Source organism: Chiloscyllium punctatum, chromosome 8 (assembly GCF_047496795.1).
Source record: "Chiloscyllium punctatum isolate Juve2018m chromosome 8, sChiPun1.3, whole genome shotgun sequence".
Classification (NCBI taxonomy): Eukaryota; Metazoa; Chordata; class Chondrichthyes; order Orectolobiformes; family Hemiscylliidae; genus Chiloscyllium; species Chiloscyllium punctatum.
In genome coordinates, this window is record NC_092746.1 from 45,739,694 (window position 1) to 45,763,847 (window position 24,154).

A 24,154-nucleotide genomic window follows, 5' to 3' on the forward strand; every position below is an offset into this window, starting at 1 on the left:
ATGGATTTTAAACTGACACTTCTACTTAGGTCAGTGCTACAAAGGCTGTTTATAACAAGTGGAGATGCTCCCCTTATCACTGATGTCTGTAGATGGAAGAAAAGGAAGAAGAAAACAAGTAAGACTATTTTTCAGTAGATCAGCATTTTTGGCAGATTTTGGGTTTGGCATGAGCCTGGCAACTAAGGTCATGGATAGGTGCATCAGTGAAATCCAGCCGCAACTTACTCCAGCACATACACATTTACAATACAGGAAAAGAAAACTAAAATCAGGTGGTGAGAAAAACATATCGGCAATCCTGTGAATAATTAAAATTTCAATGCACATATCAATCTTGTTTAAAAACATTAACAAATTCCTCATTTGAGGGATTAAGATAATAGACACTAGGTTGTACAGAACTTGAGAAGTGCTGAAAAAGAAAGTTTCTAAACTTTTCATTTTGTATTCATCACAACAGATACAAAAACGTCCAGTCTCATTTGGAGAGTGCAGAAAGGATGCTGACTGGTTGGCAAGTAGCTGATAATTATTCGGGGTTGCCACGGAGAATGCATCAGGAAACTACTATTTACCCATGCTTTTCATTAAACCAAAAACATGTAATGCCTTGGCATTTTATTATGCATAATATGTACCCCACAAATGTCTACAGGTAGCTTCTATGGAAATCAGCCACCATAATGAACCTGACTGAGGATTTTATTTTGGTTGCTAGTGTAATTCTTAGCACACTTGGGAATGTCAGATATTTTGCTCCCTTCGAAATATGGCATTCTTGCATCTGCCCTAATGAATGCAGGACAAAAAGCCCTGACAATATGTTTCCTTTATCAGCAAAGATAAGACTTGTTTTAGATTCTGCTTTTTGGGCATGTTTTTATACTCAAATCAAAATTTTGAACACAAAAATCGGTAAGAATGATATATTGAACATTAACTAACATTTCTTAAATATAGTTCTGGATTAGTGGTGCTGGAAAAGCACAGCAGTTCAGGCAGCATCCGAGAAGCAGTAAAATCGACGTTTCGGGCAAAAGCCCTTCACCAGGAATGCAAGCAGAGTGTCTGAAGGGTGGAGAGATAAATGAGAGGAGGGTGGGGGTGGGGTGAAAGTAGCATAGAGTACAATAGGTGAGTGGGGGAGGGGATGAAGGTGATAGATCAGGGAGGGTGGAGTGGATAGGTGGAAAAGAAGATAGGCAGGTAGGACAAGTCATGGGGACAGTGCTGAACTGGAAGTTTGGAACTGGGGTGAGGTGGGGGAAGGGGAAATGAGGAAACTGTTGAAGTCCACATCGATGCCCTGGGGTTGAAGTGTTCCGAGGCGGAAGAGGAGGCGTTCTTCCTCCAGGCATCGGGTGGTGAGGGAGCGTCGGTGAAGGAGGCCCAGGACCTCCATGTCCTCGGCAGAGTGGGAGGGGGAGTTGAAATGTTGGGCCACAGGGCAGTGTGGTTGATTGGTGCGGGTGTCCCAGAGATGTTCCCTAAAGCGCTCTGCTCCGAGGCGTCCAGTCTCCCCAGTGTAGAGGAGACTGCATAGAGAACAACGGATACAATAAATGATATTGGTGGTTGTGCAGGTAAAACTTTGATGGATGTGGCACAAATATAGCACAACAGACATAAATTGTACTACCTTTACCATTAAGCAAATGAGGCAAGCTGCCAAGACTCTGAGTCCAAACCTGGCCATACCCCCCTATCATAGTAAAAGCTAAGGTTAATTGCATGCATCACCTTGAAGGAGTCTTCGCCTCACAGGGATAGTGCATTGGAAATTAAGCCACTCTATTCTAGGATTCATCACAAAAGTTAAAAGATGTTTTCAAAGTACAGTCGGTTCTGCTATAACACACATTTCTTCAATGCAAATTGGCTATAATGTGATCGAAGAATTTAAACCATTATTTGTAGAATGCAAACTTTCCTTTCCTGTATTGGCTATAACGCAATTCCAGTCTCATTGGTTTAGACGGTGTTGCTATTACGCAATTCTCTTATAATGTCTGATCACAAAGGAATGGAACTATTACATCATATCGGAACAGACTGTATGCAAAATCTCCAATTTACTTGTCGGATAGATCCAGCCTAAGAGAAAACATGTACTAGATTTCTGTACTTAACAAGAAGTACTATTTCTTGCAAATAAATAGATTCTAAATAGGTAAACAGTTATAAATTGTCAACACGTAAATCTACCAGTCTCCCATCCTAAGAACTTTCCTGGACGTACCAACAGACTGATGAGACAAACAGAAAAACATGAGTGTTATGAGCGGAGGGAAAAAAAGACTGAGGAAGTAATTCAAGATCACAGGATCATCTGAGATGAACCTTTGGCTTGGCAGTATTTTTCTATTCCTCAATTTCTTTTCTCCAGGTTCTTGTCACTCAATTCTTCATGGCAGGCACAGGTGATTGATACATCAACTGCAACGTTTCTTAGTTGCAGCAACTAGTGAGGGAAGATAAGCTGGATTTCTTCAGGCTTTAGGTATTTTATTGGAGAAAGATATATCATCTGCCCTTGCAACTGCTGAAAGGCTTTTACCAATATTGTTCACACCCACAAGCTGTTCAGCTATCTGTTGTCAGATTGATGGTCTTTAGCATCGACAACTGGTCATAACTCCACAAATCAATCAGCAACCTGTTGCCAACTAAATGTCACTTGACAATAGATTAGATTAGATTAGATTACTTACAATGTGGAAACAGGCCCTTCGGCCCAACAAGTCCACATCGACGCCGAAGTGTAACCCACCCAGACCCATTCTCCTACATTTACCCCTTCACCTAACAATGCAGGCAATTTAGCATGGCCAATTTATATAACCTGCACATTTTTGGATTGTGGGAGGAAACCGGAGCACCCGGAGGAAACCCACGCAGACACGGGGAGAAAGTGCAAACCCCTCACAGAGAGTCACCTGAGGCGGGAAATGAACCCAGGTCTCTGGTGCTGTGAGGCAGCAGTGCTAACCACAGTGCCACCGTGCCGCCCACTTATTATCCACTTCCTCTACCAATGACCTTCAGTTGCAGTAGTGTGTACCATCTAAAAGATTCACTGCAGAAATTCACCCCAGATCCTTCAAAGATCCTTCCAAGTCCATCACTACTTTTACCTAGAAGGTGAAGGGCAGCAGATATATGGGTAAAACACCACCTGCAAGCTTTCCTCCAAGGCACTCTCCATACTGACTTGGAAAAAAAAAATCGTCTTTCCATCACTGTCGCTGTGCCAAAATTCTGGAATTCCCTCCTGAACAGCATTGTGAGTCAACTCACAGCAGGTAGACTGCAGCAGTTCAAGAAGGCAGGTCATCAACATCTTCTCAAGGGCAACTAGGCACGGATAATAAATGCTGGCTATCCAGTGACGGTCACATCCCACGAGAGAAAAAATAAAGTATATGAAAGTTCCAGAATTGTGTAGACCGTGACGATAAAATCAGTACCTAGTCATCACATACTGATTTGTTTGTGAACTCAATAATGGCACCAGGCTAGAATTGCAGAAGTGTTACAATGCAGGAGGTCATTTGGCTCATCATGCCTGTATCAACTCATTAAATAAGCATTTAATGCTTACACACACTATTTTTATCCAAGTAATCATCCAATGTTCTCTTGAATGCCACAATTGAACCTGCCTCCAGCACATTTCCAAGCAATGCATTCCAGACCTTAATTACTCACTGAGTGACAAAGTTTTCTTCCATTTTACCTTTGCTTCTTTTGCAGATCACTTAAAACCTACACCCTCTTGTTCTTGTTACAAGTGGAAACAGTTTCTCCTGATTTATTCTATTAAGTCTACTCGTTATTTTGCAAATCTCCACTGGATCTCATCTCAGCCTTCAACTCTCCACTGAGAACAGATACAATTTCTCCAATCCATCCTTGTAACTGAAGTTCTGCATACCTGGTATCAGTTTTGTAAACTGTCTCAATGCACTCTCTACAGCATTCCTATCCTCCCTACGTAGTGTCCAGAACCGTACATAATATACCAATTGAGGTCAAATGCGTGTCTTTGACCATGAATCGCTAAAATCTCGCATGCAAGTGCAGCAAGTATAGTAAATAGTATGTTATCCTTCATCATATGGTTTCAATTCTTTCATATGTAAATTGCAAAACTTTTTTAAAAGTAACATTTTCAAGTGAACTTTAACAATTAATGTCATGTCGGCCCAGATAATGCATTTAAGGTGTGAGCTGCCCTGTGTGAGATTGTCGGTGCCACAATGGTCAGACTGATTCTAATCTAAAAAACAGATTTACAGAATCTTACATGGATTCATGCAGCTTTTGAACAAAGTAAAATGTAATTCTGCAAGTACAAATTCGTAGTGCGAGTGGTGATAGTGAGCAAAGAGCCTCTAGATGTAGCCTTGCCCACTTGAACTGAGCTGGGTGCATGTCTCTGCATCATTAATAGGATGGTTGCCAGTGCAGTCCTGAAGTAAACAAGCATCTTTGTCAATGGAGATTTGCCATGAGTGATATTACAGGTTGGCACATTTCAGATGCCAATGTTTATGGATGTGGGGTGTGTGTGAATGCTGTCCATAAAAGGTGCCTTGGGATATTTTCAACAAGGATGCCATTTTCAACGAGCAGCTACCTGAATTCATGTTGAGTTTTCTTAAAATCAACTGGTTTAATAGTTTTAAAAATATCAAAAACTGAATATTAATGATTTGACTTGGTCCACCTTAACAAGCAATATCACCTTTAATTGGCAATTCACTACAGCCTAGTGAGAAACTCGCCTTACCACTTAACAGATGACAGCTGATGCAAGATGCTCCCAATTTCGAGACAGACCTCATCAAACTTTTCAACTAATTCTATCACAAATCTTGCAGTTGCCAATGTCGCTCAGACCCCTTTATGATTTTGCTTAATATTTCTAAACAAAGAGTCAGTAGACATGCTGATCTATGAAATTACCAAAAAAGAATCACAACTATTAATAAACCTTAACAAGTTTGTGAATGCAGCTGAAATAAGTCTCAAAACGAAGGAGCTAAAATTCAAGAGTACTGTGAACTTCAATCTGGAAAAATAAGCCATCACAAAAGCACCATGTCGAGAGTTGCTCCAAAGACTGTTATAAATTAACCAGTACAAGTAGTGTATATGCTCTCTACCATATAGCGTTTTTCACTGATATATGCAGTATCAACTGCAACATGGGAACTGACTTAAGTCCATATAATGTTGCTTTGTGTGAATAAATTTATAACTCAGCATAATTTTCTCATTACAGTTTTGAGAAAGGCTGCACAAATAACAGAAGTTTTAATTCGGCAACATTACATATTTAGAAGACCAAGGAGTAAACTAATATTGTGTAGAAAAATGAAGCTGACTTTCCTCACATGTAGTATCTGCACAACCTGGGGAAATTTATAAGCCGTGGGAAATTATACATTTTCAAATGGGTAAAATATTGGAGCTCTTATTCAATATTCTGTATCATTCAGAAAAATTTCTGATGTTCAAGGACAATGCCAATGCACCAATTTAACGTAGACTTTGACTAACTCTTCAGTTTATCACTGTTTCTGTGAAAGGACTGTTCTATGCAAGTAGTTGAGACTCTCATCAGCAAAGCATGAAAAGAAAAGTTCGAATTCACCAAATTGATCACCTGAAATTACAGCCTATCCAAAACTCAATAAAAATGCTCAGCTGTCTCAGAAGATAGGAGACTTGCATGTTTAAAATAGATGTATTATGTAGCAGGTACGCCTTCTCTGAAAAAGTCTGGGCTTTGATCGCAAAAAGTAAATCAGGCAAGTGATTTTTAAAAAGAAACTTGGAATATTTTCCAAGTTTTCTGATCTTACATGAATTTGGACAGTGATTTTAGTTTATGCATCAAATCCCCCACTGGCAAAAGGTCAGTAATGTAAAAAGTTGTTTCTCTGGCCACAGATGCTGCCTGTTCTACTGTGTTTTTCCAGCTTTTTCTCCTTTCATACCAATAATTTTACGGTTGCCTACTCTTTCAGCTTACAAGTAGAAAATCTTTCCATGCACACGATGCTTAATTATGGAACAAATCTACACTTCCTATATTGAGTTAAATGTTCACAAGCAAGTTGATTCTTCAATAATCTACAGAAATGTTGGAAAAGCTTGAAGTATTGTTTGCACAGAATGCAGATAACTTGAAAAAAATCTCTTTGCATAAGAAATTCAAGGCCAAGAAGCAAAACAGAATCAGTACTATCTTATTTAAATAATACATATGTAAGTGATGCAGAGAACAGAGCAAGAATATAAAAACATTATTTAAATAAGCAGAGCAGGAAAGTCACGTGGTCTTAGTTGCAGAAAGTCATAACAGGGTAAGTGCTCCTTTATTTTCCTCTTTTGCATATTGCCTTTATCCATGGTAAGCAGAGAACTAAACAAAAATTTAAATGATACAAATTTCACAGTTCAACAGGTTAATAAATGTTGAATACTCAGAAGTATTACATTGAAAGAACAACCTATTGGTATTAGTTATATAGGGTTGTAATATTAAATCACATGCTCGACTTTCAATGTCCAAGTTGAAAAATAATAGCCACGAATGATGGCTCGTTTAAAAGACATGAGTACCTACCAATAAGGAATGTACTCTGAAAGAAAAGAGAGGTTATATATTGAACAGAAATGATAAAGTAACAGTCAGTCAACAATAGTCTTAACAAGTAGCCCCAGATAGATTTTCAAGCAATCAATGAAATGTTAGATTGCATTGCACAAACTATTTATTGGTGAGTAGAAATCAGTCATGTCGTCTAATAATGCATATACAAAATCAGATTTCCTGCAAAATAACAAACCTGCTTAAAGGAAGAATTGCTGTTATTGTTGTGGCTCCTTCTGCTTCCACAAAAATCATGCACAGTGTTGCTCTAAAGATGGTTAACAACAGATAATAAAATAATTTCAGCTGCATAAAGCAAAAATAATTTAGGCTGTCACCTATTGTTATTACCTTGAACGTACATCCAGTGGAGGGATTTATAAAACCTTTCACTGCATTTTTCCATGTAAAAGTACATGTGACAATACATTTCTATTCTATTGTACTGAACTGATTCATGCCTAGGGAACTTATTGACCGAGTATCAATTTTACAAAGTTCCATTAAACAAACAGCATCCTCAACACTGTTTATTGGAGCATGGAGTGCAAAAGAGAAGTTAGTTAAACCTGTATAGAACATGGGTTCACCTTCAACTAAAGTACTGTGTCCAGTTCTGGGTGCCACACTTTACGGAAGTTGTGCATACACTACAGCAAGTGAAAAAAAAATTATTTTATTCTTTGGACCTTGATACTCGGAAAGAAGTCATAGTCTTAGGATAAGAGGTAGCAAATTTAAAACAGAATTGAGAACCTATTTCTTCCACAGAGTTGTGAATCTGTGGAATTCACTACCCCCAAGTGTGGTGGATGTTGGGACAATGAGTAAATTTAAGTAGGAGTTAGACAGGATTTTAATTCGAAATGGCTTGAAGGGATATGGAGAGAAGGCTGGAAAATGGGGCTGAGGATCATATCAGCCATGATCAAATGGCAGGGCAGAGTCGATAGGTCGAATGGCCTAATTCTCCTCCTATATCTTTTGAATTTATGAAGGCATTTATCCACAATTATTCTTAAGATGACTGTAGTGAGCTGCCATCTTCAAAGTGCAGTTAGGAAGACAGTGACAAAGTATTGGCCCATCAACAGTGAGGGAATGGCGATACAGTTCCAAGTGTCGATGGTTTGTGGTTTGTAGGAGAACTTGCAAGTGGTGGCGCAACTATGTATCTGCTGACTTGTCCTTCTCAGTGGCACAGATCACAGATTTGGAAGGTTTCAAAAGACCCTTGGAAAGTTGTTGCTGTGCATTCATGAAATGCTGCCAATATGCATTAAATGTGGAGCGAATAAATCTTCAAGAGGGTTCATGGGTTGCCAATCAAGCAGAGAAGGTGAAAGCGAGGACTGCAGATGCTGGAGATTAGAGTGGAGCTGCAAAAGCACAGCAGGTCACGCAGCATCCAAGGAGCAGGAAAATTGACGTTTCGGACGGGAGCCCTTCATCAGGAATATCATTGATTTTCCTGCTCCTTGGATGCTGCCTGGCCTGCTGTGCTTTTCCAGCACCACTTTAATCAGCAGACTAACTTGCCCAGGATTGTGTTGAGCTTCTTCAGTTTTGTTGGAGCTGCATTCACCCAAGCATATGGACAGTACTCCATCTCACTCCTGATTTGACCCTTATAAATGGTGGACAAATGTTTGGAAGTTAGGTGGTAAGTTATATGCTACAGAATTCTGAACCTCTGCGGCCACAGTAGTTACATAGCTGATGCAGTTAAGTTTCTGGACAATGGAGTTCTATAGGATGTTGTTACTGGAGTTTCAGCAATGTGAATATAATTAAATGTGGAGGAAATTCTCTTTTGTTGGAGAGTCATTACCTGGCACTTGTGTTTCAGAATATTACTTGAGAGTCAGCAGTCCAAGCATGGATGTTGTTAACATCATGCTGTATATGGACACAGACTGCTTCAGTGTCTGAAGAATCATGAACGGTGTTATCATTGAGCAGTCATCAATGAACATCTCAACTTCAGATCTTGACGTCAAGGGCAGTCAACTTCACCTCTGAAGTTCAGCTCTGTATTAATAAAAATAGAAATTGCTGGAGAAATTCTGCAGATCTGGCAGCATCTGTAAAGTGAAAATTAGTTAATATTTCAAGTCCAGAGACCCATTGCTAAAACTAAAAGATTTTCTAGTTGCTTTAAGTTCTGAAGAAGGATCACGAGACTTGAAATATTAACTCCTTTTCTCTTTACAGATGTTGCCAAACCTGCTGAGTTTCTCCAGCACTCCTTGGATCTCATGGGGGCCTTACCTTCACTAACAGTCTCCCACATGAGATCTTGCTAAAGTCCAGAAGACTACGTCACATGTATCGCCCTCAACTACACACCAGGTCTCCTCTTCAAAAAAGTTGATTTGACATGACTTTCCCTTAACAAAGTTATGCTGACTGTCTCTCCAAGTACCAATTAATTCTGTCCTTCAGAATTGCTTCCAAATGTTTCCCAACCACTGAAGTCAGACAGTCCTGTAGTTTTCTGGTTTATGCCTTACACCCTTCTTGAATAATGGCACCACATTGGCTGGCCCTACAGTCCTTTCACATCTCTCCTGTGACCAAAGAGGAATCGAAAATTATTGCCAATGCCCCTATTTCCTTCCTTGCCTAATTCAACATCCTGGAATACATTTCATCCAGCCCTGGATATTTATTTATTTTTAAGCCTGCCAGTCTACTCAGAACCTCTGCTTATGCTAATTTCTTAAAATTTATCACTGCCTTTCTCAGTGATTTCTATACCCACATTGTCCCTCTCTTGAGTTAGCATTAACATGAAGTATTCATTTAGAATCCTACCTATGTCCTCTGCCTTCATGCACAAATTACCCCTCTGGTCCTTAATGGGCCTATTATTTCACTAAAGACTCAACAAACAATCAAGGTATTTTTCAATGTACAATTTCAGTTTAAATGTTGTGTCCTCCACAACCATCTGATGAAGGAGCGGCGCTCTGAAAGCTAGTGCTTCCAATAAACCCTGTTGGACTATAACCTGGTGTTGTGTGATTTTTAACTTTGTACACCGCAGTCCAACACCGGCATCTCCAATTCATTATTTCACTAGTTATTCTTTTACCCTTAAAAGTATTTGGAAAATAATTTTGGATTTTCCTTTAATTTACCTGTCACATGTCCCCTTTTTACTTTCCTAATTTCCTTTTTACATTCCCTTAGCATATTCTGATAAGGTGAAAAGCAAAGTATTTTTTCCCCCCTAGGGTAGGTAAGTTCAAAACTGGGGGCATATTTTTCAGGAGAGGGGCAACGTTTTTACACAGAGTGGTTTGTATGTGGAATAAATTGCCAGAGGAAGTGGTGGATGCAGGTATAGTTGCAACATTTAAAAGATATTTGGATAAGTACATAAATAGAAACGTTTGGAGGCACATGAGTCAAATGCATGCAAATGGGACTAGTTTAGTTTGGGAACATGGTTGATGTGGACTAGTTGGTCCGAATGGTCTGTTGCCATGATGTATGACTCTGTAACTCTTAAGACACTTGTGGGACAGTCTGGAACCAGTGGGGACAACTGCCCATTTAAAAGAGGAGGAGAAATTTCTTCTCAGAGAGTAGTGAATATATGGAATTCCTTACTGCGGAAGGTTATACAGGCTGGGTCATCAAGTATATTCAATGCAGAGTTAATTTTGTTACTGATAAAAATAATCTAAGAGTAATGAGGTCAAGGCAGGATCGTAGAATTGAAGATCATCAGATCAGTCTTGATCTCATGATGGCCTACTTTTACTCCAATGTCTCACGGAAATAAACCCACAAACCTACTGGGATAGGGCAGCTTCTCTACTATTTGTTATTTTATTCCTTCCTTGAGGAGGACAATGGTCTAGTGGTATTATCACTGGACTGTTAATCCAGAGACTCAGGTAACATTCTGACAACCTGCAACAGGAGATAGCAGAATTTGAGTTCAACAAAAACCTGGAATAAAGAGTCGAATGATAACCATGAATTCATCGTGAATTATTCGAAAAAACCCATCTGGTTCATGATTGTCCTTTAAAGGAAGGAAATGCCGTTCTTACCTGATTTTGCTAACAAATTACTCCAAACCCACATCCAAGTGGTTGAAATAACTCCAAGGAGGCAGGCAGGCTAAAACCCAGTCACCTTTTATTAACGCTTGCACAGTACATGGACTCCACCTAGCTTGCTCTGAGTCATTCCCCAGAGTGAGCAGACTGTCTGAATCTCCTGCTTATATCTGTCAGCCAGGGGTCCCTGATTGATCCATGTCAACAAACCCAATCAAGCATCTTATAGTCAATGAGATTTACCTGGCCCTCCTTCCAATCACTACATCCTTCTGCCATTAAGTCCTGGAACGTAGGCCTGTTCTTTATCTTTGACCTTCTGTTGCGATGTTTTCACCCCAGGTCCAGTTCTTTGACTCTGACTTGGACACAGATGATGTGTACTGGACTCTAGCCCATCTCTCGAGCCCTGGAGCATCTTGGGAGTGTTTCTGCCTTTTTTCCAGGCACAAATGGTATCAAGGTTCTATCAATCCTGGATTCTGAGGTTTCTTGGATGCTAGACGGATGGGGAATACCCATGGTTTCTGACAACCTTTCTGAGGGGCCAGGTATGTTTTGCTCCTGCCCCCATTGGAGAGGTAGCAGCTTTCAAGTGATCCACATGTTTGTTCTGGCCACCTCACCTTCTCAAACTTTAAATATCACTGGACCTTACCTCAATGCATACTCATGCAGGGCCATTTCTGTGGTTTTGACACCAAACTTTGTCCCCTGAAGTAAACTGTCTCTCTCGTTTAGACAAGATGTGTGGCTGGCATTGGCATTCCTGCTGCTGTTTCCATCTTCCCACCCCACCCTGGCCCCCAGTCCGGGAATATCAGGTTTAACCTGGTGTGGAGTCTTCTCCCCAACTCTGTTGGAGCCATCCCTGTTATTGAGTGAGGGGTGATCCAATAATCAAACAGGAACCAGGTATTGAGTGAAGCTGTAAATTCTTTCTTTAAGCCTGCCTTCAACTTTTGGATTGCTCTTTCCATCAGACCATTAGCCAATATATGGTATGGAGCTCTCTGAACATGCTGAATATCATTTGGCTTTAGGAAATACACAAAATCCCTTCTGGTAAATGACAACGTCCCATTGATCATGACCAATACTTAGAGAGACTTGCAACCGTCATCCCTGTGTCTGCCGAATGAACTCTATGCATGACAAACCACTTTGAATGGGCATCCACAACGACCAATAACATTGAGCCCATGAAAGGACTGGCCTATTCAACATGCAACCGAGTCCAGGGTTTACCTGACCATTCCCAGGTAAGTGGGGGCGCTGCTGGCAGGAACTTTTGTCTTTAGTGGCACTCTGGGCACTGCCCCACCAACACAGCTATGTCGGCAACCAATCCTGGCCATCAGACATAACCTCTTGCCAACATTTTTGTTTTGGAAACCCCTGGATGACCCTGCTGTATTTCAGCCAGTATCTGGAAGTGATCTTTACTTTGGACAATGACTGTTGCTCCTCATAGTTATATGCTGTTCTCTACGGTGATCTGGTCTCACCAGGTCCAGAAACATTTAAATTCTGGTTGTGATGGCCTTTTTGTCTCACCCATCACAAAACTGTTTTATTTTTGCCAGGATGGTGTCCATAGTCTGTCCACAGTCATATATTGTTAGAGGTGAGTGGAAAGGTGTCCAGAATGTTTAAAACCAGAATGGTGGTGTATCTGCCAGTTGGAGGCAGCTCAAGGTAGCTGCATTTGCCACTTAGCTTCCTGGATGGTGTTCCAACTTGTAACCATAAGCACTGAGAATAAGGGCCCACTGCTGAATTAGAGCAGAAGCTCTGGATGACACAGCTGCGTCTTCTTTAAGTAGGCCTAGCAAGCGTTTGTAATCCGTTACTATTATAAATTTACATCTGTAAAGTTATTGCTGCAATTTTCTCACACCAAAGATAGCCGTCAAACCTTCCTTCTCTATCTGGGCATAAGTGTGTTCGGCATCAGCCAAAATCTGGGAAGTCTATCCGGTTTTGCCCTCCATTGAGCCACTGGTGCGCCAAATTACCTCAATACCATATGGGGAAGCATCGCATGTCAGCACCATATTGCACTTGGGATCATAGTGGGCCAATAGCATAGACGTGAAAGCTTTTTTTTCACTTCCTCTAAAGGCTACCGCTTGACTACATGACCATTTCCAAAGCTGACCCTTTGTCAATAGCAGATGTAAGGGTGCCAAGATGGAGGCCAGGTCATATATGGATTTCTTATAATTATTCACCTAAAGACCTAAGCTCCAGTACGACAGTGGCAGCCAGGGCACCTTTGATCACCCTCACGTTATCTTCCAACTGTTGTAAACTGATCTGTCAACTCTGTAGCTCAAGTAGGTCACTTGGAGTCTGGAACGCTTATATTTTCCTTTCGAGGGTGTACGCCTGCCTGGGAGAAACTTTTAAGCACTATGCCCAAGTTTTCCAAGTGCTCTTTATTGGCCTTCCCTGTTATTAGTACGTCATGCAGATAAATGGTAATCTGGGGTAAACCTTGTAAAATGTTTTCCATCATGTGTTGGAAAAGGGCACAGGCTAATGATACCACAAATGACAGTCTTGTATATTGGTACAAACCCTTATTGGTATTAATTGGGACATAGTTATGCAACTCCTCATCTTATCGTCATTGTAGGTAGGCATGGCTCATGCCAGTTTTGCGTAGAATTCCTCTATGCGAGGGAATTGGTATTTATCCAACTGCAAAAAAGTGATTTACTGTTTGCTTAAAATCCCCACAAATGCGAACCAACCCATCAGACTTCACAATTGATAAGACCAGTGTTGCACATTCCACGAACTGTACCAGTTTGATGATTCCTTTGCTTTTCAGCCTCCTGATTTCTGCCTCTTCTTTTGCACATTAGGCAAATGGCACTGGACAGGCTGTGCAGAAGCACGGAATTGCCACCTGGTCAATATGTAAGATGGCCTTAGCTCCTTTGATAGAAAGGTCTAGGGACTGAGAAATTTCCAAATATTTAATGAGGACTTCACTCAGGTAGCCATTTTCTAATTGAAAACTGTTGAGCCAATCAAGGTGAATCTTTCTCAACCAATTCTGCTCTATCAAGCTTGGGCCCAAGCCTTTGACTACAATCAGTGGTAACTGCGCCAACTGCATCTCATAGAAGACTAGAACCAAGGTTGTACCCTTAATCTGTAATGGCTCTCTGGCATAGGTTCTCAGTCCGGCCACGGTCTTGTTCAAACTTAAGAGCTGGAGTCCAGAATGGATCTTGTTAAAGACTGGTTCTGCAATCACTGAAACAGCTGTGCTGGTATCAACCTTCATTAGACCCAGGTGACCATTTAATCAGACGTTTATTTTGATTGGTTCTGATTTGGATGCTGCTGAATAATTTAAGTGTTTCAAGCCATATATAGGTGGACTTTCCTGGATACTGGCCTGGGAGTTTTTTTTACACAATTCAGGCTTTGTCAGCTTCCTTTGCTTTCTTGAGTCTGCATACTGGCCGCAACTACAATGGTTTGCCTGCCCAGATCCTGAAGGACCTTTTAGTCATTTGTCTGATGCTCAATTTTGTTTTGGAGTTTTGCTGTGGGCTGATCTAGAGTCCCTCTGGTCAGCATGTGTCCTGAATGAGGCTATGCGATTGCCTACATTCAAGCGGTATTCCCCAAATTCAGTCAGACAGGTGAGGGTGTCCACGTCCTCAAAGAATTCCAGAAGATTTTTCAGACATGACCTCCCCTTGATGAAATCATGCTGACTTTGCCCTATTTTACTATATACTTCCAAGTATTCAGAAATCTCATCCTTCACAATGGATTCTAGGATCTTACCACAACTGAGGTTAGGCTAATCAGTCTCTAGTTTTCCATCTTTTGCCTTACTCCCTTTTTTAAACAGGGACGTCACATTAGAAATATTCTAGTTCTGTGGAACCATGCCTGACTCTAGTGATTCCTGAAAGATCACCATTAATGCTTTCACTATCTCTTCAGCTATCTCCCTTAGTACTCTGGGGTGTAGTCCAACTTGTCCAGGTAATTTAACCAACTTCAGACCAATTTTTCTCATACCTTCTTCTTGATGACCACCATATTCTGTGCTGCCCCCTAACTCTCTTGAATTTTTGGGATATGACTCTTGTCTTCCACCAGTGAAGACTGACATAGTAATTATTTAGTTCTTCAGCTATTTCCTTATTCCCCACTTCTTTCTCTCCAGGATCATTTTCCAGCAGCCCAAATGTCCACTTTTGCCTCTCTTTTGATCTTTATAGATCTTAAAAAAAACACTTAGTCTTCCTTTACATTACTGGCTAGTTTATCCTCATTTAATCTTCTCCCAATGCTGCAATGACTCTGTGACTCATGGATTTGAGATGAGACTGCTTCTGTTAACCATGTCCATATGTGACTTAAGTCAAAAACTGGTTGGAACTGGTTCTCTGTTCAATTAATGATGGTGGCCCTGTTCCCAATGCTGGTGGGCCAATACAAAGCCATCTCTGTTTCTTGCAATATTTTGTCAGCATTAATTTCTTTAGTAAACATAGGTATATTGTACAGGGGCTTCCTGACTTGTGAACATTTCCTGTACTTACCAATGGCTGTACTTACCATTGTGTTCTGATTTGCATAAAATCGACCTGTGAATCCATTTGCAGCCACAGGAACTGCAGATACACCTTAAATGTTTGCCTTGCTTATAATTCTAAGCTTATTGTTCAGAACAGACCTCAATTCATTTCTTACTACCACTTACTGTTTACTTTTAGGTTGCCTTTTACGTTAACTGCCATTCTATTCACATGTTCTCTCTTTGCTTGTCTTACTTTCCTCTTTATTTTCTTAACTTATATTTGGCCAGGGTCTCAATTGAAGAATTCATCTGACATAAATCATACAACCTTTCTTGTTGTTTCATCATATTTGTTAATTTGCTCATATCCACCTTTCACAGTTGTTGGAATATATCTAGTCTGTAAATGTAACATACTTTGTTTAAGACTACCCATTATCCTAATATTATTCTGATCAGTTTGATACTATTTTATCCTTACTTACCCACTTTTAATTTATTAGTTTGACTTTATAAAGTTCTTTGCTCCTTTCCATGACTTAACCAATGTAGTGATCACTCTTACCTAAATATTCCGTCACAGTCACGTGGTCCACGTGGCCTACTCATTCACTAGCATTCCCACCTTCTTGGTTGGACTGAGATCATACCAGTCAAGGTAGTTTTCCTTGAACAGTACTGTTAATCCAGATCCTTTTATGCCTTGCCCATCTTTTCCAAATACATTGGCTTCTTGAATGTAAGTATCTAATCCATGATTCTGTTATTGCTGCTTTACTATATTCACATATCTCATGAGTCTTATTCATAACTCTTTATGAAATTACATACATACATTTTAAAACTGTCCATCTATTCCTTGTTGATATTTTAATCAACTTTTACAAAATATGACATATCTCCATTTGCTTTCTTTTGTTATAAGAAGTAGTATTCAACTCTTCCTTTATATGTCTGATTTCAAGATTTACTATCTGGATCCCAAAGTTAGTTTAGCTGATCTGAGAAAGGTGGGCCTAGAAATTTGCTTGGAGATATATTCCATCATATTTTTATCATCCTCCCACAATATATTTTCTCATTCCCTGGATCCAATATTGTTCCTATTCTTTCTATTCACAGAATCCTTACAGTGCAGAAAGAGACTGTTGGGCCATCAACTCTGCACTGACCCTCTGAAAAAATCCCACCCAAACCTAGCCCTCAACCTTATCCCCGTAACCCTGAATTTACCAGGGTTTTTAACTATACATCCCTGCACACATTAGAGCAATTTAGCAATGGCCAATCTATCTAAGCTGCACCTCTTTGAACAGTAGGAGGAAATTGGAGCACCCAGAGGAAACCCACACAGACACAGTAACATATTTTGTGGTGCAAAACAAAAGTTACGAGTGGTGTACCGCAAGGATCTGTTTTGGGACCACTGCTGTTTGTCATTTTTATAAGTGATCTGGATGAGGGCGTAGAAAGATGGGTAAGTAAACTTGTGGATGACACGAAGGTCAATAGAGTTGTGGATAGTACTAAAGGATATTGTGGGTTACAAAGGGACACAGATAAACTGCACAGCTGGGCTGAGAGATGGTAAATGGGGTTTAATGCGTAAATGTGTGTGAGGTGATTCACTTTGGAAGGAGTAACAGGAATAAAGAGTACTGGGCGAATGGTAAAATTCTTGGTAGTGTAGATGAACACAGAGATCTTTGAAAGTTGCCACTCGGGTTGATAGGATTGTTAAGAACGCACACCTTGTGTTAGCTTTTATGAGTAGAGGGATTGAGTTTCGGAGCCATGAGATCATGCTGCAGCTGTACAAAACTCTTTTTGTACTCCAAGTGTGCTTGCACTTAGAGTATTGCGTACGTTTCTGGTCACCACATTATAGGAATGATGTGGAAGCTTTGGAAAGGGTTCATAGAAGATTTACTAGGATGTTGCCTGGTATGGAGGGAAGGTCTTACGAGGAAAGGCTGAGGGACTTGAGGCTGTTTTCATTAGAGACAAGGTTGAGACGTGACTTAATTGAGACATAAGATAATCAGAAGGTTAAATATGGTGGACAGTGAGAGCTGTTTTCCTCAGATGGTAATAGCTAGCATGAGGGGACATAGCTTTAAATTGAGCGGTGATAGATATAGAACAGATGTCAGAGGTAGATTCTTTACTCAGAGTAGTAGGGGCGTCGAAGGGCCTGCCAGCAAGAGTAGTAGACTTGCCAACTTTAAGAGCATTTAAATGGTCATTGGATAGACATATGGATGAAAATGGAATAGAGGTGGTGAGATGGGCTTCAGATTGGTTTCACAGGTCGGCGCAACATCAAGGGCCGAAGGGTCCGTACTGCACTGTAATGTTCTATGTTCGACAGAGAGAATGTGCAAACTCCAAAGGATTATTTTAAGAATCAATGCAATTTTAATGATAAAATTATCAAAAATAAACTGCTAAATCTACACAAAGCACTATATTACTCCCAATTTGTGTATTCCCTTCAAATTCGAGCATTAACTTTAAAAATGGTTTTAACGCTTTGAAGAGGATACAGAAGAATTTCTCACTTAACCACGTTATAAGCATTAAAATGGAAGACTATCACCAGAACACGAACAAGTATGCTATAACAGTTGTCCAAGTTTCTAAAATGCATTGTTCAATTTCAAATTTCTATCATGTGAGGTATCTTTTAATTCACAGAGATTCAAAGAAATGCTACATTTACCCAACTGACTTTTTATTTGATGGATCTGATCACCTATTTATTATCATTGACTTAGTTGTAACTGTCTAGCCTGTATTACTACTTACCCAGTAAACTGTCAAGGTAAGTGATGAGCAACTCAAAATCTAGAATTAAATTAATTTGTGGAATCGCTACAGTGCGAAAAGAGGCCATTCAGGATATCAAATTTTCACCGACCCTCCGAACAGCATCCCAACCAGACCCAGACCCTTATGCTATCCCCATAGCCCTGCATTTCGCATGGTTAATCCATCTAGCCTGCACATCTCTGAACACGACGGACAATTTACATGGCCAATCCACCTCACCTGCACATATGTGGGAGGAAACCAGTGCACCCGGAAGAAATCCATGTAGACATAGGGCGAATGTGCAAACTCCACACAGACAGTGGAATCAAACGCAGGTTCCTGGTGCTGCAAAGCAGCAATGCTAATCACTGAGATATCATGCCACCCTTTTGAATGTTAGCTCTAACGTATATCTATTAGGACCAGATACCCAGTATTCTATTGATAGGAGGGATATTCCAGAATATTTATTTTGCATGAGGACATGTGTAAGATTTACACTTGTCAAAAATAAGCCCCAAATCAATTTATGTGATTCTTTTTCCCCAGTGAGTGGTTTTTGACATGGCAGCTCTACCATTCAGTAGCATCTCTCAAATCGATGCTGGGCAGCTCGTCTGAAAAAATCCCAGTTATCCCAAGGACAGAGTCTCACTTCTCCATTCAACGGAGATGATTCTCACTCAAAAGAGGGCTGAAGATTCTGGCCTTAGTGTCTAAAGAAGCCATGATATCAGAAGCAATGCAGTATTATGATGGCGTTAAGTCCAATCCCTTAGGCAATAATTTCAAACCTCAAATGAAAAACAGATTGGACTTTGCAAATTTTCAAGCAGTTAAATTTAAACTTTGGCTCTTATAATATTTATTTAAATTAACAACTATTCCCAGAAACTCTGCTTTCTGCTTTTTTGTAAGGAGCAAGGAATATTTTAAGAATTAATGCAATTTTTAATGAAAATTTTGTAAAATTATCAAAATGTAAACTGCTAAATCTACACATAACATCATATCAGCCACAATTAGATTATTTCCTTCAAGTTTGAGCATGCACTTTCAAAATGGTTTTAAAGCTTTGAAGAGGGTACAGAAGAATTTCTCACTTAACCACATTAGAACTGTAAAAATTGAAGACAATCACTACAACATGAACAAGAATGCTAAAACAACCATCCAAGTTTCTCAAATGCTTTACTCAATTTCAAATTTCTATCACATTAGGTAGCTTTAAGTCACAAAGCCTCAAATAAACACTACATTTATAAATACTTGTATCCAAAGGAATTTTGATTTGATGGATCTGGCCATCTATTTATGATCACTGAGTTAATTTAAATGTCTAGTCTGCTTTACTATTTACCCAGTAATCTGTAAAGATAAGCAATAAGCAAATCAAATTCTAGAATTAAATTGTAGAATCTCTGTAGTGTGGAAAGAGGCCCCTCAGCTCATCAAGTCTTTATTGACTCTCCAAACAGCAGCCACACAGACCCAAGTGCCACCCTATCTCCATACCCTGCATTTACTCATGGCTAATCTACCTGGCCTGCACATCCCTGGACACGATGGACAATTTAACACAGTCAAATCACCTAACATGCATATCTTTGGACTATGGAAGGAAACCCAAGCGTTTGGCGGAAACCTTCGCAGACACAGGGAGAATGTGACAACTTCACAAAGATAGCCACCCTAGACTAGAATAAAGCCAGTGTCACTGGCATTGTGCAGCAACAGTGCTAACCATTGAGCCACTGTGCCACCCAAGAAACCGACTAGTATAAGTTAAGGCCCAAGGGTTACTTCATCAATGAATAACGTGTTTAAAACAATATTAGTGCTGATTTGTTATAAGTAATCTAAGCAGACATTATCCTTGATGGGGAGGTGACTACATTTTGCAATGACTCTGTATTGGCCAATGATAGATGTGGTATGATGCAAACATTTGATGAAATAATTGGTGAAACTCACTTGTAACTTCACACTTCATAGTTACATTTCTATTGTCATTTAAAGCTACATTACCTGATCGAGGTGTACAAAATAATGAGTGGAATAGATAGAGTCAATAGCCAGAGACTTTTCCCCAGGGCGGGATCGACTGGTACAAGAAGTCATAGTTTGAAGATATTAGGAGGAAGATATCAGAGGATATAAAAGGAGATATCAAAGGTAGGTTCTTTACGCAGAGAGTTGTGAATGCCAGCTGTGGTGGTGGAAGCAGAGTCACTGTGGACATTTAAGCGACTGCTAGACATGCACATGGATAGCAGTGAGTTGAGGGGTGCGTAGGTTAAGTTACTATATTTTACATTAGGATTAAACCTCAGCACAACATAGTGGACCAAAGAGCCTGTTCTGTGCTGTACTTTTCTATGTTCTACCAATTGGTTTTACTTAAATTGGAGAAATTAAGTGCACAAACTGACAATGTATAGTTGAGTTCCTGGAATTGTTTGCACACAAACAGACAGATGAATGAACTTTAAATAAAGTTATCTAAATGAGACAACTCTGGAACAGTAAAAACAATGCTTTTCATTTACGAAATGTCAACAGCAGGCCACCTAATGCTCAAGACTGTGGCGATGACACACTTAAACCCATTTGTTCATGCAAAATGCCTTCAGCTGTTTAATACCAAATTGACATATCAAGCTACAGTCTAACAATTCCCACCATAGCTGAATGAAGCTTAATGATGTTAAACTGCATTGGAAGCAGTCTTGAAAGATAACTTAATAGTGGAGACATCAATTAAGCAATTCCCCAAAATTTGACTTTGTTTTTTATATTTACCAGATTAAACAAACTTACTGGATATAGAATAGAATTAAGATGTGGATTTCAAAAGAATAGAGAAAAGTTACCAAAAAATTTCAACAATGGAAGCCCATGAGACCAAAGAAACTAGGTACATTAATCATCTAACATTCAATTCTTTAAAGCTTTATTGTTTGAATCTAAGAAAAACTGTCCAAGTGTGATGGCAAAATTATTCTAATTCAGCCTCTTTTCCAATTATTTTGTGCCTGTGATTATTTAATTTTCACCCAATAATGTAACTAGATACTATGCAAAATATAAACAACTTCGGCAATTTTCCTGGGTTCAAGCCACACCTGTGTAAAAAATAAAAGCTCCAACTGCCTGTGAGGGAAGTGTATTTGCAACCTCACATTCTGGTTCTAATACTCAAAAGCAATGCACTGAAATATTATTCTCTGGGGAAAGTTAGAAATCTTCACGAGTGAGATACAGAATTGTTTCAATTGAATGATGTTACCTCATCATCATCAGCATCATACTGAGCATAGTGCTGTTCCAGCAGTTCTCGTTGATGTCGTTCCTGCTCCAGAGTTTGGCTGATCAGCTGAGCAACTTCACTGCTCTGGCCAGGTTTCTCTCGTCCAATCAGGAACCTGCAGAAAAAGTCATTCTCTATTTATTTTCTAACTATTATCATTTAAAATAACTGAACAGTGGCATATTAGAAAACTGAGCACTGAACTCCTAAAGTGAACATATTCAAATTATGCATTCAATATAAAATATGTAATTTCAAAAAAGTATAATGAGAAAATATATTTTACTTCTAAACTGACATTATTTCATTTTATAATGGAACAGCTTCATATACATGCACATTGGGTTCAAATTCGGCACACAAAAAACAATGTGAATCATGCACTGACCAAATTCCTTGCGTCCAGAAAAATGAAGTTTTAAAAATTCATCTTGAATTATCTTCAACTATATTCACAGAGATCCTTGATACTCAGGCTTCTTTTTATATTTGAACATTTATACTACATTGAAGTAGAAAGCACTGAATAAGAAAAATCTAAGTATTGTTATATACAGAAACAGACAGCCAAACTCGATCATCTTTCTACCTCTGTATATGCAACAAAGTAAAATTAAAACCTGCAAAGACCCTCAAAATTGACCTTAATGATTCTTATCTAGACATTTGAATAACCAATCCCAGATTCTGTGAATACTCAATTTCAGAAGTCAGTTTGCATCTTCAACAAAAGACTTAGCAATTTATTAACAATATAATAATTTAGCAGAATAAAGGTTAACAACAAAGTAATCTTATTAGTCAATGCAATAAATCCAAATATGAGGACTGATTTAGCACAGTGGGCTCAAGAACTGGTTTGCAATATGGAGAAATGCCAATGGCTCGAGTTCAATTTCCAGACCAACGTAAGTTCATGAAGGACACATCTCCTCAACCTCTCCCCTAGTTTGAGGTGTGGTGATCCTCAGGTTAAACAATGATCAGTGTCTCCCTCTAAAGAGAGGACAGCCTTTTGGTCTGGTAAGACCATGGTGACTTGACCTTTAAACCCAAAAACCTTTGTGTGAATTGAACTGAAAACAAAAGACAAATAAACAGCAACCAAACACCATTAATGAATAAATAAAACAATAAAACTGGTCACATTGCTGAAGTGGTTTTCACACTGCGTTCCCACAAGCATAGATGATGGCTTCTAAGTTGATTTTCTGAAGATGTCAAGAAAGATCATTTTTTCAATCCACTCAGATAAAGGCAGTAATGCTTATAACTTAGTTTTAATTTCTGAACTTTCAAGACAGGTTAGGTAGACAGTCTTAATGCTGTAACATCAACAGCTAGATTCCTTTTATTTTCCACAGCAAAAACAATTCAAAACTCAATTCCAACTCAAACCATTCCCTGACAGACTGATGGTCTCCTCCACAAGGTCCTAGTTACCATTTGACATCTGCCATCAGTTTTTTCCAGACCTGCTGCCAGCTCCCAGGTACTGACCACATAAATAGCCAACTTTTGCTATCTTTTTGTAATTCTTTTCTCTATGATGAAGCTTCTCCAGAATCTTTTGATCAAGAACGATATCTGCAATTAATTTCCAGGCCGGGCCTCACAAATAAACAAAGCTTGTTTTCTCTCTTCTCCTTTTAACACAAGCTGTTACCCACAGTGCAAAAGTCATGTTTAGCCCAGAGTTCCCAGTTCCAAAACCAAAATTTGTAAATGAACAAGAATTATAAAAAAAATCAGTGAGGGTTCCCACAGTTGCCATAAATCTATGGATTATTAATTTCCATAGGACACAAACATTCAAACAAGAAGTAGGTCCTTGAGCTCCTCCTCAAGATTGCTCCTCAACATTGGGAAAATACAGCAAAAATGAAAAAAAAATCAGGTTCTTGATATAATTTACCCATTAGGAGTGAAGTGGCGAGTACAAGGTCTTGCGACTGAGCAGCAATTGCATTTTTTTTCTATGCAATTGCATGTCATTATTATCAAAACTACTTCCATGTAGCTCTCAAATTTATTTTCCTTCCCACAAAACTAACCAGAGAAAATTTCCAATTTGCAGTTTGCTTCTTTGGATGTTCTGTCTTCACCACAACATCCCCGCCTGGTCCTTGGCTCCTCCATTCATATGGACTTTATCCATGCAAGTGGGTATCTCCTAACCAATCAGCATTACATCATCACGCCTGTCATGGACTATCTTATGCAACATTTCAGCCATTCAGGAATTCACTTAGCAGCCTGGGACATTTAGAACTTAAGTACTTCAATCAGATCGATTGTGGGGGATACAGTGATGATAATGCCACTGAATGTCAAGAGATGGTGGTTAAATTATCTCTCATTGGAGATGGTCATTGCCAGGCATTTGTGTGGCATGAGTACAGGCCCACAGTATGACAGTCAGTTCATTCATTCTGCCCACAGTCTGCACCCTTGTCCACATTGGGATTACAAATCTCAGACCTACTGGCTGAAGCTCCTCCAAAACTAAATTCTGGATTACCATGCCTTTCAAGTCCCTTGGAGTGAGACCCTACCTCAGAACTCTGTTAACTCTGATTTCTCTCCACAGATGCTGCCAGACTTGTTGATCTTTTCCAACAAATTATAAATTGTACTCTTCAGCTGTAATAATGTTTCCTGATTCAAATCAACTGGTCAGTTCAAAAAGACATGGAGGAAATACCCACTAATTACTGTTTTGGCAACAC

The 24,154-nt window shown here is 39.5% G+C and overlaps 1 protein-coding gene across 11 annotated transcripts in view; it reads right to left on the reverse strand.

The window, feature by feature from the left end:
• Positions 1-24,154, reverse strand: part of ppp1r9a (protein phosphatase 1, regulatory subunit 9A) — a 363,720-nt gene that overhangs the window by 169,121 nt on the left and 170,445 nt on the right. For all 11 annotated transcript variants that reach the window (XR_011961323.1, XR_011961324.1, XM_072575462.1 and 8 more), the window contains exon 5: positions 21,405-21,540. Coding sequence is in view for 9 of the 11 variants with exons in the window: in XM_072575462.1 (XP_072431563.1) it covers positions 21,405-21,540 (136 nt within the window). In the remaining 2 variants the exon portion in view is untranslated. The remainder of the gene's footprint in view (positions 1-21,404; positions 21,541-24,154) is intronic.